The 19,726-nt window shown below is 36.4% G+C and overlaps 1 protein-coding gene across 9 annotated transcripts in view; it reads left to right on the forward strand.

Annotated features, from left to right (window-relative positions):
• Positions 1 to 19,726, forward strand: part of KAT6B (lysine acetyltransferase 6B) — a 113,241-nt gene that overhangs the window by 65,736 nt on the left and 27,779 nt on the right. For 6 of the 9 annotated variants that reach the window (XM_082765215.1, XM_082765214.1, XM_082765212.1 and 3 more), the window contains 6 exons: positions 1,912 to 2,843; positions 3,772 to 3,893; positions 5,876 to 5,991; positions 7,943 to 8,084; positions 11,144 to 11,305; positions 13,732 to 13,825. In XM_082765215.1, the coding sequence (XP_082621341.1) occupies positions 1,912 to 2,843; positions 3,772 to 3,893; positions 5,876 to 5,991; positions 7,943 to 8,084; positions 11,144 to 11,305; positions 13,732 to 13,825 (1,568 nt within the window). The remainder of the gene's footprint in view (positions 1 to 1,911; positions 2,844 to 3,771; positions 3,894 to 5,875; positions 5,992 to 7,942; positions 8,085 to 11,143; positions 11,306 to 13,731; positions 13,826 to 19,726) is intronic. The other 3 variants (XM_082765217.1, XM_082765219.1, XM_082765220.1) reach the window with 3 other exon arrangements.

Consider the following 19,726-nt stretch of genomic DNA (forward strand, 5'->3'; position numbering starts at 1 on the left):
AGCTTTTGATGATGAAATTCTGAGCTATGGCTTTTAATGTGAATGCTGTGTTAAAGGATGTTAAAGTCCCTGTAATGTTGGATTATGATTATGAATATACAGATTTTCTTTTCTTTGTAGCAAATGAACCACATGAGCATGTTAGTTTAGTACTTAGGGAAGTTTTTTTCTTTGTAAAAATACTTGCATTACTATGGGCACGCTTCTACTACTGCAATGTCTAATCTACATGAAGTAATTTTGTTTTGGAAAAACAATAGTTAGGAGATGGGGTAAGAGCAGAGATGTGTCCTCATAGAATCCTACTTAAGTGATAGTAATGTACAGAAGACAGCAGTGTCGTACATAAATGTGAGCGGTCACATGAAATAAAGCAAGATTAGCTAATGCCACTTGATTCTTTTTGTGTAGCACAAAGAATCTGTCAGGTTATCCTAGAATAACCATCTGCCTATTGATTGTCTGTAGGAAATCCTTCACAATCATACTATACAGGCAAATTACGATGTAGGATTAACTAAAAACACGTGCGTTAGTCACCACTAGTGCCAAAGGCCAGTACATGTGGTAGTGAGAGTAGGTCTTGTTATGGACACAAGCTTATGGCAGCAGCAAAGGATTTGAAAGACTTAAGTTTTTGGTTTTGTAGCCTCCTAAGAGCTACCCAAATGTAAGGATGTGTGAGTAGAAAAGGGCCAGTTCTTAAACTGGTGGGCCCTTGGAGTTCAGCATACCAGATGGTAGCCCCAGGCTCTTTGATCTCTAATTAGAAGTAACCTGTTGGAATTAATTATTTCGGCATCTCAATTAAGAAGGCAAAATCTGTGAAAGAGAACTTTTCACTGCAAAATAAATGAGCTAACTTCAAAGAGCAGGATGGAAAGGGGGAATGGAAGCATTTGATGCAACTATATAGCTCTGTTTGGATTTTTCATTTGATCATGCCTCCTGATATTTATTTCTCTTACTCCAAATAATTTTAAACATTCAGTTTCTATATACTTACTTATTCTCCAGCTCGCCCTTCAGTGTTGCACATCTCTTTAGTCATTAGCAACCAGCTGAACCTGTACTTCTGCTGTCACAAGTGTTGGCCTTTCACCATGCCCTTTTTCTTCCTGGCATTCAAGTAGCAGTCACCACTCTTCTTTCTTAACATCTTCCATGTTAGGCTTGACTGGTTTGTGGTTTTTCTATAAACACTGCTTGTTCTTATGGTTTTGATCTTTCTTCTTTATGGTGATTTCTTTTCCCCTGTTGTTCAAATTTCTAGAAAAAAAAAGAAAAAAGGCCATTTGTTTGGGTTTGTTGTAATGCTCTCCATAAATGACCTCAATTTTCTTTTATGTCTTAGGTGGTAATTTTTATTGCTAGCGTTGACATATGTTATCAAATGAGTGTGGACAAAAACAGCAGTTTGTTGAAAATTGACTGTATTGCTAACTAATAGACTTTCTCTACAGTTTAAGTAAATGTTTTGGTATGCATTAACTTATTTACATTGCATATGAGCATCTTCTTTGTTTATATAATAAATTCTATTGTGATGAAGCCATTACTGTGCTCAAGCACAGTGCATTAATATTTTTCTCCAAAGATGCACTTTTCTAACATGCCTGAAAGTAGATGGAGAGGTTGTATACTAGGAAGATCTTGCTATCTGAGCAGCATCTGTTCATATGTACAGTGGACTACCTTATTTAAACAGAGAAAAAAAGAAACGTGGTGGGGAGGGGAGAGAAAAAGTTGGGTGTTGCATCATAGCGTGAATTACTTTAAAAATGCATATGTCCTTAATTTTTTTTTTAAGATTAAGTATAGTGGCATAAGTAATTTGTATAAAGTATAGTGCTATTTGGCAGTAGCTGTGTCTTTTTAACACTGATTTTTGTTTTCCAAATTTTTGCATAGGTCTGTAACCAGTGATGAAGGATCCGTGAATGCATTCACAGGAAGGGGGTCACCTGGTAGGGGTCAAAAGACTAAAGTCTGTACCACACCTTCATCTGGTCATGCTGCATCTGTGAAGGATTCAAGCAGCAGATTGCCTGTTACAGACCCCACTCGGCCTGGTGCCACCACCAAAATCACCACCACCTCCACCTACATATCTGCCTCTACACTTAAAGTTAACAAGAAAACCAAAGGGCTTATTGATGGCCTTACTAAGTTTTTTACACCATCACCTGATGGTCGCAGATCACGAGGTGAAATAATAGACTTTTCAAAGCACTATCGTCCAAGGAAAAAGGTCTCTCAGAAACAGTCATGCACTTCTCTTGTGTTGGCTACAGGTACCACACAAAAGCTAAAACCTCCACCTTCTTCACTTCTACCCCCAACCCCCATCTCTGGTCAGAGCCCCAGTTCACAAAAATCCAGCACTTCTACTTCTTCTAACTCTCCCCAGAGTTCTTCCAGTCAGTCAAGCGCACCCTCCTTTAGTAGTCTTCCTAGTAATAGTCAGCTAAAGGGACTCTTTGATGGACTCTCTCATATCTATACTGCTCAGGGACAGTCTCGAAAAAAGGGACACCCAAGCTATGCACCGCCCAAGCGTATGCGTCGTAAACCAGAATTATCTTCTACTTCAAAATCTAATAACCATTTCTATGGAAAGAAAGAGGTTAGGAGTAGGTTTATTTCTCGTGCCTGTACTTCTGGATGGGGTGTGTCTAGAGGACATGCTTTTAAAGCAATTGCTCACCTCAAGAGAACAACTTTCCTTAAAAAGCACAGGATTCTAGGCAGATTAAAGTATAAAGTGACCCCTCAGATGGGGACCCCCTCACCAGGGAAGGGGAGCTTGGCAGACGGAAGAATTAAACCTGATCAGGATGATGGTAAGCAAAGGTCAAAGCGCCAACCAAACCTGCGTCCCGTCCAAAACCAAAATTCTTATTTTGTCACATAGGTCTTAGCTATTTCTCTTATTCTTACTTCACTTTCATACAAAAGCGACAAAGCTGACCTTTTATCTAATGCTGACTAAACCTCCAAAATGTTATTTCTGACTAATACCACACCACCTTTTTATTATTTTTTTGCATCTGTAGTGACATTAGGAGCCCCAAATGCCTTCATGATGTTGCTTATGGCTGTTTAGTACCGCATGAATAGCCACTTCATGCTACTTCCTTGTTCTTCCCCTGCCCTTTCTCTGGCAGTAGTGCTGTCATTATGATTGTGTGCTGTCAGTGCTTATAATGGTGGGCATTTCAATTCATTTCCCTCTGCTCCATTGCTTTTTCATGAACAATTCCATCCTGCTACAGTCTCCACAACACTTGATCTGTACTGCTGTAAACCACCTTTTTAATAATTACTTTTATTTAAGAAAAAAATATACTGGTGACGTTTGAATGTACACTTAGCTTAGCATTGGTCTCCAACTTTTAAGGGAAAGTTTTTCTCTAATTTTTATTATTCGAATAGAATATCCTTGTAGAATATCCCGAAATTTATCAAGTGGCATAGTTTTAATGAGAGAATATATTCCCTTTTATGAGGTTCAAAACTAATTTAGTAGAACTGGACTGTAAAGCCTTAGACAGAAAGACAAGCAAATAGCAAAAATTGCTTACGCAACTGCATACTACAGAACCAGAAGAGAGGAAAGATTGATTTCTGTTATTTATAATCCCAAATTTAGTCAAAATGGGAAATCATAACAGCTATAACTGCTACAATCCTATTTAGGAGCAACACTTTGGTAAGGCATGTGTAATCTTCATGTCTGTGAATAAACTTTTTGCTGGTTTTAAATAACAGATACTGAAATCAAACTAAGCATCAAACAAGAAAATACAGATGTATTTCTGGTGGGAAGCAAGGACACAGTTACGCAGGAGGATTTGGAAGTATTTAAACAGGCTCGGGAGCTTTCCCTGGAGGTAAGACTATGTTGAATGAAATTACAGAATCAGAATGGTTTGGGTTGGAAGGGACCCTAAAGATATCTAGTTTCAACCCCCTGCCAAGGGCAAGGATACCTTCCAGCAGACCAGGTTGCTCAAAGCCCCATGCAGCCTGGTGTGGAACACTTCCAGGGATGGGACATCCTCAGCTGCTCTAGGCAACATGTTCCAGTACCTCACCACCCTCATAGTAAAGAATTTGTTCCTTATATCTAGCCTAAACCTACAATTTTTTAGCTTAAAGTCATTACCCCTTGTCATATCACTGTACTCCCTCATAAAATGCAGTTACATACGTAAATTAAAACTACTTTCATTCTCATATTCTCTCATTTTTAATAAAATCCTTTTGACCTGCTGCGTCATGCTTATTGTAAATATAATTTGGGAGGTAGTGTATATGCAACTTAAGTCTCCTAGATTAGAGACAAGGGCATGGAATGGGTCAGGTAAGTGAGACTTCAAATAGATTTTGAAAGACATCCTTGAGCATTTTGGACACAAGACTACCATTGATTAAACATAGAGATTAAGCACAGCTGAAATAATGGTCGTGACTGAGAGGATGATGGTCTGTGAGAATGTGCTTTGATGTCCTGTGCAGAGAAAGCAGCCACTATGAAAACTTAAGCCCCTCCCAACAAATACTGCTTGGTAGAAGGCAAGGCGATTTAGTGAGCTCATGACTTTATTTTGCCCCACTATTTAACACACTTTGAGTTTGAATATAGATGACTTCTAGTAGTAAAAATGCTTGAGTTAAATCTGACTAAAACTGTTTATACCAGCTAGTGTTAATGCTCTTCTTTAAGGTACGTACTGGTAATCTAAAGCTTGCTGAGACTGAGCTGGTTTTCTTTACCAAGGAAGTTGGATATGGCAGCTGAATCTTCCTTTTGCAAAAGAGGCTTTTAAATTTCTTTGTCAATGAAATGAGCAAGCCTAGTAGGCTTCTAAGTTGCAAGAAGCTCTTCACAAGTCAATCATGAGGAGATTTTGCCCTTCAAGCAACCAGTGTCTTTGAGAACCTGGGTCAGAAGGGAGGTGCGTGTAATGCTTCAACTGCTGCTTTTTATAAAATTGCATAGTAAACCATTATGTCTAGTGCTTTTTCTAGCAATGCAAGTCACTTAATTTGTTTTTCATGTTAAGAGTAAGAGAACCGATGTTACTTGCCATAGGTCAATGTGACATCCTTATCACAGTCTGAATTCAGAGTGTGTTAACCAACAAATTCAAATGAAGTTTAAAGAATCAACTTCATGATTAGTTTGTGTTTCCATTTGCTCATGGAAACGGTTTCCATCTCCTCCTCATTTATTTCTTTCACATGCAGTCCAAAAATGTTATGAGACAAGATTGCTGAAATTGGGGGCAATTAAATTACTTATTTTTCCATTTTTATTTTATTTTTGTATTTAGTCTAGCAGTCATTTTCTGATCAGTTCAATCTCAGTATGTTAGCTGAGAACAGCATATGTTAGTATACTGGGGACAGTTATGAGGTCAAATCCTATGGACCTCCAGAAAGGTTCTGCTGATCCCTCCTCTTTCCTTGTTTTGACAAGATAATGGCTTAGGGGTTGAACCAGGACTGCAGAAAAGTCCTTCCACTAGATCCTGCAGAAAAGGATTCAGGCAGTTGTGCCTCTTCTTTGGCTGGGCCATTCATCATCTATTTCTATGTGCTTATTTGTAAGCACTACTGACCTCACTTCATGATTGTGGGTTTGTTTGGCACCTTGAAAGGAATGTTCCCTTTTTATATCTAGCTTTTTGCAAACTCTGTTCTCTGCCTGGGCTGGAAGAATTTAAGCGACATTTGAATACTTTAGGTTTGTCACACTGGGTGAAATTGATACAAATATAAGTTTTTGTTGTTGTTGTTGTTTGTTTGTTTGTTTGTTTGTTTTTAACTTTTTTTATAACTAGTATTTTGCATTTATTGTACCTGACAGAAAATTGGGTGTAAAAACACTGGTGAAACAAGTGGGCGATACCCCTCAGTGATTGAGTTTGGAAAATATGAGATACAGACCTGGTACTCTTCACCTTACCCACAGGAATATGCAAGGTAACAAGTCATCAAAATCAACATATATTGTTTTGATTTTTTTCTAATGTGATAATTGTGATTTACTTTCTTACTTTTCTGAATTGTTTGTAACTTACTCATGTAACTTGAAGAGCAGATATGCTTTTGTAATTATAAGGGAGATCAAGGAGTTGTCTTTCTTTTTCTACTAGTTCTAATCAAAGATGCATTAAAAATGCCATTTTTTCCAGTTCTGCAAAAACATTAACTTTGTAGCATGTATTAGTATTTTCTTTTTAACAACTTCAAACCAGGAATGCCTAACTTGTGGCCATTTAGAGCAGTTAATCTTGTTTGTCATCCAGAAGTTAACTTCCTTCTTTTTTAAGGACCAAGAAATCTGCATATATTAGATAAATAAAGTCAAAGTGAGGCAAGTGTGGCAACAGTGTCCCATTTCTGGCTGCCTGTGCTAGGACACCTCAGTCAGGCAGAGAGCATGAACTAGTATGTGTGCTCAGTAGATTCCTGCTGATTTTGTCATGTACTGAAAAAGCATATTTCATGAATCTGTTGGATATGTGGTACACATGGAAATTTGCAGAACTATATGTTCTTCAAGACATCTACTCCAGCAGGCAACCAAGTTAAATGGTCTGTTTCAAAAAGCCTTTGCATGGCATTAATGTAAGCTTCCTTTTCTCTCCTTCCCTCTCGTTCCTAGGTGTTAGCATTGTGGCATAGTGGGAATAAGGGACGTGTTATCAGTTGATAATACAAAAAACAAGGGCTAAAAAAAAAGTGTAAACAGCATGTTTCCTGTTATTACCAATGCCTTTATAGTGTTAATCTTTATCAGTTACTCTTTTAATCCCTCAATTTATATCATATTATGAGAGAGAGATGTGTTACATCAAGCATATTAATTCCACATACAGGCATGATAATGAATAATTGTTAGTACAAGACAAAAATGAGATATCATTTGTAGGAGGCAGTTCTTGGCCCTAACTGCAGTGGGATTACGTCATGGAATGAACACTTCAAACTATTTTTATGTTGTTGATAAACTTTTTCAGAATCCTGTAATTATGCAAACCATGATTATGATCCCAGGATATGCCAGTATCTTCACAGCAGATTGTTTTTCCTCTGCTCTAAAACATTGTGATATAATCCACTGCTCCAATAATTTTAAAATTGAGGTTAATAGCCACAAAACTCATTGGAAAGGAGCAGTTTGTGGTATGTAGAACGCTTGTCAGCATTGTCTGATGTGAGGCATATGTGTTACTTGTATCTTGTCTGAACTGAATCCTCCTTGGAAGAATAGTCATCATCTAGGATGCGTTGTTTCATGGACATAGGTGGAAGGGAGACTTTTCACACATATGGTCTCTTTAGACAGGCTTCTCTGGTTAAGAAATAACGTAGGCAAGGGTGGGGGATTATAATCCTACCACAATTGCTTTCCCATTGAAGTATTAGGAAGATAATTGTTTCCTGTATATCTTCCCCGTATCCAAAGTAAAGAAAATTAAAAGGAAGGAAATTCTTTGTATTCTGCTGTGTGTCCTCTTTGTCTTTATTGGAAGAAAAAAGATGAAATTTGAGGTATGACTCCAGTGTGCTTGCTTTGATGGAGACCACAGCGAAAACTTTGGAATGTGGGAAGGGGCAAATCACAGGGATTTACCTAAAGTTGTACCACAAAATAGCTGACCACAGTCACACTCTGTTGAATCAGATTCACTGTGATTGAGCTCCTATCTTTTTTTCTAATAGCTAATGTATATGCTTAATAATTCCCTGTAATGTAGTGATACTTTTAATTAATATTATTAAATCTGTTTTTTAAACTTAAGCAGCATTTACTCAGGGTACCTTATAATAAACTGGGCAAAGAGGAGCATGTCACTTTGTGATAACTTTTCTTTTTACGGAACTTAATGTTTTTAAAAAATGAAATATTTTTCTAATTTTTCTGCAGACTACCAAAGCTTTACCTGTGTGAATTCTGTCTTAAATACATGAAAAGTAAAAACATTTTGTTAAGGCACTCAAAGAAGTGTGGCTGGTTTCATCCTCCAGCCAATGAAATCTACAGAAGAAATGACCTGTCAGTATTTGAGGTAGGTGTATCCAAGTCTAGATTTCTGAAAGTAATTGTTTGGTAGACATTACAGACCAGTTGTAGAACAATAGCATGGAGACTTTAACATACTTAAGCACTTCCTCAGAGATTCTTATTGCATTGCAAAAACAAGCCCATCTTCCCCGTCCCGTTCCACCGTGTCAAATTCTGTCATGACTCTTACTTTGTTTATCTGTAATTCATGAATTACTCAGCCTTTTGAAATGCTTTTATAGCATACATCTTAGAATGGACTGCAATGGATGCTCTTTGACTGGATTGCCTTTTCCTTGTCAGCAGAAGTGCCTTCCATCCTTTCATTTCTAGCAATTTATACATTTTAGGTGTAGAGACACTGTGAAGCATCAAGTAGGTTCTTCCAAGGTATAAAAGCAAGCAATGCAGCCTATTACCCACTGTTCTAGAAATACAAATGATAATTAAGTGCTTTTGCCTCCTTCTGGATGTTTGAACATGAAATGTCCTGGTTGGATGATGGAAGTTCAGTCCAACTTTGGCCACAACAAATTGCCTTCAGTTTTGAAAGTCCAGAGTTGGGCTTGTGGGCACACAGCCCTTTATAAACTAACCTATTTTCATGGGGGACTACTTCCTTAAAAGTATTGGAAAGTTTAAGGATATCTTGAACAGCAGAAATCTTGTATGTCACATACGTTTAATAACTGCAGGCATGCTACACATTAACCTGCATGTGGCTGTTTCTCAAGAGTTGTTACCAGTCACATTAAGAGAACAGACTGTCAGGGTTACTAGGACTTGTTTTTCAACAGCAAAACAGCTTCAATATTTAGATGGGTATGTTGCCAACTTCTTTTTAATTGTAGGTATTACAGGTTCTACTTGAAACTTGTGTTTACATATTGTATAAATGTCTATTGTGCCTGATAATTGCCATTGTCTGATCAAACAATCGTAGATGCAGTTTTGGAGTCCTTAAATGAAAATCTTGAAGTTTGGTTCATTAACCTATTTGTTTTTATGCTATTAAAGAAAATTAGCTATCTGCATCAAGATTGTTTCCTTCCTGTCTTGAGCAATTTTTCTAAAGACTGTAGATTTTCTGGCAAAAGACTTAAGTTGTAAACAGGCTTAATTCTTTTTCTATTAAAAACAGAAATTGTCCTGTCAGTCTAGAATAATTAACCTTTTCTCTGTTTAGCAGGTGTTAAGACTTGTGCAGCATACAGCAATAGGCAAATTCTGCTTTCCAGTTTGTTTTGTTTTTGTTAGCTACTGCCAACACATGAATAAAAAATTCTTAAAAAAAATAAAGTAAAATACAGCTCTGGGTGGGGAGGAAACCACACACACACACAAAACACATGGAAAACAAGATGCATGTGAAAGGAATGTCCGGACTCTTTCTCCACTGCTCTTACCCCTTTCTCTGAGGTACTTCAATAAGCACCTACATTAAGACTTCTGAAATAGCTGTTCTTATTTCAAAGGTTAGCTTCTATTATTATTCTGATAACTGTAGAAACTTACTCATCGGATCATGTCTTTCCTCATAGGTACTTTAATGAACTTTGTGCATCCATTTTCTGTTTGGCAGGATAAAGGGTTTGTGGTTTCCTTTGTGTTCTCTGTTTTCTAGAGAAATATAAATGACTTTGGCATTTAAGATTTATGTACCCCTGCTCAGAGCATGACTTTGACAGATTTGAGAGAAGGCTTTGACACAGTTTACTACTACATTGTAGCCAAGGAAGTTTGACAGATGCTTCCTTTTGGAGTTTTAGTCTTTTTTTTTTTCCTTCTTTTTCTTTCTACTTCTATTTGAAGCTGATGAACAAGCTGTGTTTGCCTGCCATTTAAGGAGTCTTTTTGCATTTCTCTACAGACGTTCTTGCTGAAAACGATATCTTACATAATTTGGGTTTTCAGACTTGTGGCTTATTCAGTGATGATTTTTACTTGGTTGATGTTCTCCTTAATTTGCATGCTCGCTACTAAACATGAAAAGAAGGAAAAAAATGGACAATGGAGTGAGTTGCATGAGAGCTTAGTGTACTTGATACGTTCTCAAGTGCTATATGAAGTTTATTCTAATGCCTTTATTAGCCGTAGCTGTCCATTAATTGTTCTTTCTTTAATCCAGATAACACAAGTATTATACAGCAGTAACCTTGAAGTCCCTAAATAGATCCAAAAGGTTGGGAGTTTACTCAGTTTTATAACTAGGATTCTAACTAGAAACGAAGTAGAACATGATTTCTTTTTCAGCACTGTGTGCATACCATTTGGCTGTCTCTGTGAATGAAATATAAACAATGACTTTATCAAAGAACATCAGTACAAGCAAACCTTTCCATTAAGATTATTTCAATAAGACTGTTGCCTTTGAACCCTCCCTTTCAGGGAGTGACTAATTGATCGAGGAATTCTGCATGTATGTCTGGCTTTTCTGTAGCTGTCTGCATAACAGCTTGACTCTTTACACTCATAACATACCTAGACTAATTGTAGCACTTAGCCTGAAAATTTACTTCTCTTGCTCAGTAGTGTTTTAGTCTAGCATAGAATTTTTGTCTTGTCTAATTTATTCAAAACATAGCTATGTTTGATACAAAATCAGCAGCCTGTTCATTGGACTTACACCTTATAGATTCAATGTAATGAGCTTCGTTGTCTTTGATTTTCTTTCTTTATTTATTTTTGGTGTGTGTGCTGGACACCGCAGCCTTCTTGCAAATCAGTTTAATGTAACTTTCAATAGCGCATTTTTGTTGTCTGCCAGTCATGTTCATTTTGTCTCAGGAAGTAAGTGAAAGAGGTAAGTCTTACTTGAACAATTAAAAAGTAACTTTGTTTAATAAAACCAGATCCTCAGAGGATACTTACAAATGCAAAGTAATTAGTACTAGTTCAATAATTCTTATCTAACAAGAAGCAGGGGCGTCTTCTCTTGACTTTTTTTTTTTTTGTAATGCTACCTTATTCATGTTTCCTTCTAGGATATGGTTGATACAAGAAGCTGTTTTGTTCTAACATACTGGTGGCTTTGGAAGTAACTGCATCTGTCTTGCTTTCTAGGTTGATGGAAACGTGAGCAAAATTTATTGTCAGAACCTTTGTTTGTTAGCTAAGCTCTTTCTGGACCACAAAACCTTGTATTATGATGTTGAACCATTCCTCTTCTATGTCCTTACAAAAAATGATGAGAAAGGATGCCATTTAGTTGGATATTTCTCAAAGGTAAAGGAAAATATGTATATATTTTAAACATTTGTACTTTCCCACTATCTTTTGTGTCAACAGCAAAGATGATTTTGGTTTTCTCTTTATGGATCTCAAATGGAATGTACATATTTGTCCCAAATCTACTACTACTATCTTTGAGAAAAAAAAAAAGATGCAAGTTGAGAAATTGTATGTGCAATCAGCCATATGCATTGTTATTTTTTTGTTGTTGTTGAATGTGTTGTGGTTTATATTGTATAGTTGAAAAATTCAATTTTTTTCCTCCCCATCAGTTTTGCAATAATATACTAAGTCTAACTTCTGAAAGTGCTAAGTATTTGAAATTATGTTCATTTCCATGTGTTTTCATGGCTGCACTGGTAAGCAGTTCAAGCTGTCTATTTAGATATAAACAGTTGGCTGTTTTCATCTTTGTTTCTCTCTTGCATAGAGTCTAATCTAATGAAGCTACTTAGTGCACAGAGCATAAGAACACAAGCCTAACTTTTATGGTGGATGTCTCTTTTAGAGTAGATGTCTGTTGCTTGTGGCTTTGCTTGGAATTTTAAAACAGTAGTTGTTGCTGTAGACCAAAAATATTTCTGTGGACTGTCATGACAAATGCTAACAAAAATAATGGTGAAAGATAATCAGATATGCCTGCTGTAGAAAAGCATTCAATTGTCTACTTGTCTGTAAGAATTTTGATCAATCGGTATATAGTTACTTAGAAATGCAATACTTGGTGGTCTCTAGCATCACCTCCTCCCTCAGTATGTAATTTCCTTTATTTAAAAAATCATTTATATGAAAATGCTAACTTTAAGAAGTCTAAAAATTACTAAAAATTAAGAGTACCTGCATGCTGCGCAACGTTCTCTTGGGGTTTCTGTCTTCTGAGATGTGGGTCTTGTTGAGATTTGAAAAACAGACTGATAGGCACAATTTACTCCATCTTATGTTAGCTAGAAGTTCTTGTGGAATCCAAACATGTCAACTCATTATTGGCAAGTATTTATCTAATAGGTTTAGATACCGCAGGTGTCCAGATTAATCTCTCCTGATATTTCTTCTGAATGACTATTCAGCAAGGATGCATTTTGTTTCCTCACTCTACCCCTATTGCTTCGGCCAGTCTGTTTGTCCATTTTGATGATCACAAATGCTTTCACTACCATAATATAAGAAAAAATGTTCAAGTCATATCCAAATTTCACTTAAGCACTCAATTTGTGTTGTGTCATCCTGTCCCCCCACCCTTTTTTTTCCAAGCGTGTGTTTGTATGTGTGTTCTTGCTGGCAGATGTGCTCTGGCTTTGCTTGCCTGAGTACAAATATGTTGGCAGGATGTGTACTTCATACTAGCTGTGGTCTTGAGAGTTTGGGATCCTGAACAGAGTTTGGAAACCCATGCAGAAAAAAATAATACTTCAGGATTCATTATACCATAGAAAGTAAGAAACCTACAGAAGTACGACATGGTTCTCTATTCTCATGTCTGAAGAAATATTTGGAAACCAGGTTTGTGGTCCTGTCGGTGTCATCACTGATCTGGTGTCATCTTATGTGTGGAAGCTGAAATAATAGGTGGTATTTTAAACTACCAGTGTGCTGGCCCCAACTTCTTGTTGGTTATGCTGACCTGGATATCTTTAGTTGATTTATTTGGTCTTCCTCAAAACTACCTAGTGCTGATTTTTTGTTTTCTCTGTAATCTTTTAAAGATAACAACACTTTAAGGATCTTCCTTTTTATCAGTAAACTCTAAAGGAACTAAAGCCTAAAAGCTGTATTGTTAGAGCAGCTTCCTAGATAAGGTTCTTCCTTCTGTTGTTTTAAACAGTCAGTATAATATTTGCATCCACTGCCTATGTCATATGAATTCACTTTGTCTGAAAGAGCTCTGAATTTGGAGCATTCTGCCTTCATTTGGATTCAGGTGAGAAGCTTTGAAAGAGTTAGCATGACTTAGTTTTGTGGATATAGGTTGTTTCCCCCAATATTCATTCAAAGAAGACAAAGGTGGAAACCAGCAAGCAGTCAGTGTAGCAATTGCAGAAAAAGCAACTTCACCATGTGTATGGATGTTATTTTCCTCTTTTATATCCTTGAGAGAAAGGTCAGTGAAGCATGAAAATACCTCCCTTTTCCCTGTTCTCCTCCTTTATTGCACTTAACCTTCATTATGCTGTTTAGACAATGTATTTAATTTTAAAGGTGCTGAGTAGTTAACTAGTAAAAATAAATATTTTGAAGGGTATGTTTGATTGATATTTCCTTCTTATAATTAAATATTAACATTGAATTATTTGACTTTGGTACTGACCCCAGGCATCTGTTCACCTTATTGGGATATTTTAAAAGGATAGTAGTGGCAGGTGCAGGCAATTGCCCACTTCAGCACTGCTTTGACATACTTGATCTGTTTCTCCTTCCCTCAGGAAAAGCTTTGCCAGCAGAAGTACAATGTCTCCTGCATAATGATCATGCCCCAATACCAAAGGCAAGGATTTGGAAGGTTTCTTATTGATTTCAGTAAGTGAAGTGTTTTGTTTACATTTGTGATCCAAGGAGCTGATGGTTATTGTAAAAAATGGTAACATGTAAAACTTTATTTAACTTGCTTTGTTTTTTGTCAATAGATGATGGGATTTCTGTTTATATTTACATAGGATAGAAAAGCTCCCTGAAGTGAATAACTTACTGCTGCTCTGTTATTGTACTCCAGGAAATTGAGAATGGATCTCTCAGCAGTGTAATATTAGCTCACAAAGCTATTACCCTGAATGAATTGTCTAAATTTCTTTCCATTTTGCCTTGCTCATTAGTATAAAAAGAGGCAATTATTTGTGATTAAAGCTTAAGAAGATACTAGTCCAAGGCTTTCTCTACATTCTAATATTTCTAACTTACATCTTCTTTTAGCTAAAGAACTGTTTTTGCTGAAGAATTGCCACATAGAATGTATTTTGTTTTTTGTCTTAAAATGCATGACTTTAACTTAGTGGAAATTGTTACGGAAAAGTGTAGATGTTCATGGTTGTTCTTGCTGATTTATTTTGCTGAGCTGTTGATTTGACTTGTTTGAAAGCTTTAGGAACAATTGTTTAAATATAGATTTGTTAGCCCCCAAACCTTAAAGCTGTAGTGAAACTTCAAACAAAATTATCCAAGGAAATATCTCGGCTTAATGGCCCCAGTATTACTGAATCCAACTTTCTACTATAATTTAAAGGGAGGATGTTAAGGAATTTGTGTGCATTGTCTGCGATTAGAGAAATGGTAAATGTAGTTTTCACTAATACTTGTGATTTTTAAAGTACTTTAGAATTACATGACAGTAGAGATAGTTAAGATAATAGGATTCCTGCCCAGAAGGTGTGTGCAAGAAAATAAAATGCAAATAAAAATACATTGCAGTATAACAGCAGGACAAAGACAATAATTTGTAACTGTAGAATTTTCAAGTTCTGAGTCTTCAAGTGTGCTCCCCAGCATGACTATGTTAGGGTTAATAAACATACTTAGTATTTCTCTTCGTTCTGTGGCTTTTTAACAGTTTTCACTATACCCCTGTGAGTTAGGTAAGGTTGGTCTTGGACCACTTAATCTACCATTGAAATGCAGCCATCACTGGAGTGGAACACAACAGCTGTTCCATTGTGTGCATTCTGCAGCATTTTAGGAAAGGCAGTGAGAAATACCACATGCTAGAACTGCAGAGTGAATTTAAGCTTGTTACTGAGGCAGAAATTGGTCCTTACCTGAGGATTAGCATCTCCTCATGCAAAAAGAGATAGGGAACTCTTACTGAGCACAAGTGGTAAGTACTTCTAGGTCTTTTCTTTTTGTGCTCCGGTACAAAAAGAAAAAAAAAGTCCAAATCACTCTTAACAAACATCTTTCTGGTTGAGTATTGTCATAGCACTGGAATTGTGCCTACAAAACTGGTGGCACAGCTCTGAAACCTGTGGATTCCACAGAAAGTTTGGATTCATACGTACTGCGTCACCGTGGATCTCCATGCTCTGTTATTATGCCACGTGCTACTTAATCTGGAGAAATAGGTAGTGTGTTCTGTTACTCTTACCTGCCTGTAAAAATCTGGAAGCACATCAGGCTGCTTGAGCTGTTACGATTTCTGTGATGTCTTGCAATGTTATGTAGTGGTATAATTAGGTTGAACCTTGTCTGGTGCTGTCTTTATGCCTTTCGTCTTAGCAAATGTGATCAGATCACAGCTGCAGGCTACAGCTGAATACATGTTGGACGTAGTCCAGAGACCAGTTTTAGCTTCTCCAAGGAGCAAAAATGCAGTCCAGTCCTTCAGTGCTTTTCCACAGTGCCTTCCCTCTTTTTTTCTGGACAAGAGGTTCCCTTAACTGACTTAACTGAGTCATAGAGCTGCTAGTGGCTGTCTTTTCGTAAGTGTAGAGAGGAAGCAAGTCTTGTTTTCTTCAGTTGCATTTATATCCTTTTGCAGGATTGAGGCTGAATGTCATTGAACAGAGCAGCCATAGCATCATCCAGATGAATAAACCCAAAATGTATCTCCACCAAAAACAAAAACAACAACAACAACAAAAAAACACCCAAAATCAATTTTTTTTTTTTTATAATTTTACTTTCACCTCTTCTATTGTAGCTGATGTCTAACTGTTGTCTTTTTTTTTGTGCTTCACCCTTCCTGCTCAGTTCTGGTCTTCTGAGAAAACTGTTCTAACGTGCCTGAGAATATGGGATATAGCCAAACCCAGTTATTATTTGAAACTTACACAGGTCGAGTTTCAAATAATTAAATAAAAAATTGCCAGTAACTTTAACTTTAGATTGTCATATTTTCATAAACTTATCAGAAGATAAATTTTATGCTCGAAATGTTAAGTCTTCATTTATCGTGCAAGTAACACATCTAACTTCTGCGTTTTGAATTTTGTGAGGCAATCACTAAAGCTTGTTGACTTGTTTTAATAACAGTACCTAAAACAAATTTTAGTCTAACATAATAAAAATGTTACTGTTGAGCAAGTAATTTTTCAGAAAGCGATAGCTACAAACCGCAAAGCTCTCAAGAACTTTGTGCAAGCAGTCGACTGCTCATATTACTTTGTATATAGATGTAGACATTTGACAGTTGGAAAGGCTGTAAAGAACACTGCCTTAAGCCACTATGCAACTCCTGCTTTGTCAGCAGTATGGTGATAATGTAGTTTGTGGTACAAAGCTATCTTTTTTTTTGGTAAGTGAAATGTATTTGTTCTGATTGTGATGCATTCTTTTTTCTTGAACTAATTTCATCTTTGCAGATGAGTCAGTATGGTCTTCCTCTAACTTGCAAGGGAAACATCAATTATTTTGCAAAAAGAAGATAGGTATTTGTCTGTCCCTTGAATTTTCAACTTTTTTTTTTTTTTGATAATTGTTTTTAAACTTACTTGTATTCAAATAGAAACTGATAATGCTATTTCTTACTCCATAGACACAAACATAAAGATTTTTGTAAGCTCTGTCTGTCGCTTCATGAATCTATAATTTGATGGGGAAAAAAAAATTTTTAGGAAGAGTACTTGAACTATTGTGAGATGAGAGTATACTGTGAAATGTCTGAGTTGTCTAGCCTCATTGTTTTCAGCAAACATTTAATATGTAGTGTTTTCTGTATCTAAATTGGTTGTTTAAATAGAAATTTTGTTTTTAAAAATACAATATATGCATTTGTATCTGCTATGTTTTTTAAAGCCTGGCAAGATTTTTTAATTTGTATGGAAGTTACTTGTTTTGACTGTGATAGAAATTTGTTGGGTTGTTAGAAATGGGTTTAAAACAAACAAACAAACAAAAAACCCACAAGCTTAATTCTAAATACTTAATACTTTCAACTGTTGATATAACATTGCATGCTTGATATTATGTGATCTTGTTTAATTCCCTTTACTGTAAGATAAAATTAGTTTGACCTACTTCTTTTCTCTAGAATCATGTCTAATTTGAAGACAATAGTCTGCATGAAGTCTATATTTTGTCTACACTGAGTATACTATATTAAATATTCTTTTATAACACTCTGATTACTTCAAATAAGAAAGTAATTTTTATTGGAAGCGTATCTACATATGTGAAAGTATTTCCTGGAAAGGGAGGGGGTCTTAATTTGCTTGTTTTATTTAATACCTTCCTGTCTTTTTTTTTTTTTTTTTACAGGATGGATATTTGTTGCCAAACATTTTTATTTTTTTTTTAGTTTTGTTATTTTTTGTATTCTGTGGGGCTGACTGAATTATGATTGCTGCACTGTACCTGAGGGAGAATAATTAATGGATGAATCTTCTGTAGTTGCTGTAAATTAAGTTTCAGGCAGGTAGCTTGTAGTTTAACTTGATCCAGAAATAAACTGCGAGCAGTAAAATAAAAGAGCAGGCTTTTAATGCATAAGATCCCAATCTGGATTTGTTTCACTTTATATCCGTGTATGAGTCCACACGAAGCAATAACACAGCTATTGCTCCTATCATGAGAATTATGTATACTTGTATTTGGGCAAGTCTTTGTGTGTCTTACATGAGTTCAGCCTACGTTACCATTGTGGTTTTGGCAGTGCAAGTACTGATACTGCTGTCTAGTTGCTGTCCCTTTCCAAGCGGTCCCTTATTTATTTATTTTTTTTAATACTTGAGCATATACTTTTTTTTTAATACTTCTCTATGCCAGAAGTTTTTCTTAATTGACTTGAGATCTCAAGAGTCTAAAATCCTTTGTATACTTTTTGTTTCTATACGTTAAGTTGCAGTGCCAAAAAAACATAGTATTTCTTTATTTTTTGTATCTAATAGATAAAATTCAATATTGCTGGAGTAGAATACTGTGGTATTTCATATTTGTTTAATGAATGTTTTACCTAAGTTTAAAGTAATCTTTGGATGCACGCTTCCTCATTAAACTCAACTCTTGTTGGTCCCATGTTTTTGCTTACTGGATTGCAGTTTTCATGCTGGAGGACCCAGTGCACTTAATACAACAGCAGTTGGAAGAAAAAAACGCACCTAACAATATTAGGATAAACTTGTCTAAATGTGCAGGCTTGCATGTTGACAGTTCATTTGCATCACAGGAACAGTTGGATTCAATGCCCAGGAGCAAAGTCCTTGATAGCCTTTTGTTATTTATCTTGAGGGTGTTTCTGGTCCAGCTGATTTGTAGCAGTTTCTTCCTCCCTATCAGAATTCCTTCTTTTCATTCGGTTTATCCTCGTGAAATGATTATTCTTGTCTGAGAGAATAAACTTGCTTTAATATTGTAGTGATTCTGCTTGGGTTACATGCATGTTCTTTGTTTTGTGTGTGTTGTTTCATTTTTTTAATGTATATTTGGGAAGGTCAGTGCTGACTCTTTGACCTTTTGTACCATTTATTGCATGCAGCTTTAATGCCTCTAAATAAAGTTATTTTTTCATTAGCTTGAGCTAACGCCTGGTTCCCTTCTGGGAGGTTAGGAGTCCATGACAGGGAAAGACCAATTCAAGCCTTGCAATGGAAGAGAAGAAAAACAGAAAAACCCTGCAGAACTTATATTACTTGGTGTTCTGTTCTGGTACAAGAAAAAAGGCTCCATTAATGTCCTTGTTTGCTTGTTTCCCTCAATCTGGTATCTGTTTCTTGATCTAGTATTTTTGGTTTTGTTACATACAAATAGCTGAGTAAATCTCAAGTCCTCACTTGCAGAAGCAGCAAAGTACCAGCAGTAGCAGCACTTGTGGAACAGTAATGTGTATTGCTAGGGAAGGCACATTTCCAAAGGAGGTGAGGAAGAAAAATTTGGCTCTACAAGAGAAAATAGTCTGTTAATGAAAAGAAACTAATCACGTCTTTACTCTTAAATGCTTTTCATGAGTGAACACCAGAGCAATTGATGAAGGAGGTCAGTACCACTGCTCTTGTTTATAAACTGTAACTGAGAGAGATGTCCACTTTTTTGCTCAAAGCATTTAGGTTTGTGTCAGCGTTCATTAGGTTTTTGTACTTCTCAGTAGGAGGTAGCTAAGCAGAGGCCTGCGTATGAGACTTGTTAGAGTGGTGTATCCGTTTGTCATTTACAGCTTTGAAGAACTTGAGTGCAGATCTGGAATTACAGCCTGTTTTTTTGATCTCAGTTCTCCTGTCTTCTCTACTGCGAATTCCTGCAGTGGTGTGGGGGCTTCCATGTGTAAATGCTGAATCAGTGAAATATTCTGGGCTAAAAGGGAGCAAGGACTGATGTCCCTGAAGATGTTTGTTTAAACCCACATCACTTACTGAGCCTGTATATACGTTCACTGAGAAGTAAGTGATGATGATGAGCTAGTGGATAGACCCCAGGGAATATAGATCCTTTCCTAAAGTGTACTCTTAAATTCTTTTCAGTTTATGCACTTGTTTCAGAAGATTTGCATCTCTGGAAGCG

This window comes from Aythya marila (genome assembly GCF_965140915.1).
Source record: "Aythya marila genome assembly, chromosome: 7".
Classification (NCBI taxonomy): domain Eukaryota; kingdom Metazoa; phylum Chordata; class Aves; order Anseriformes; family Anatidae; genus Aythya; species Aythya marila.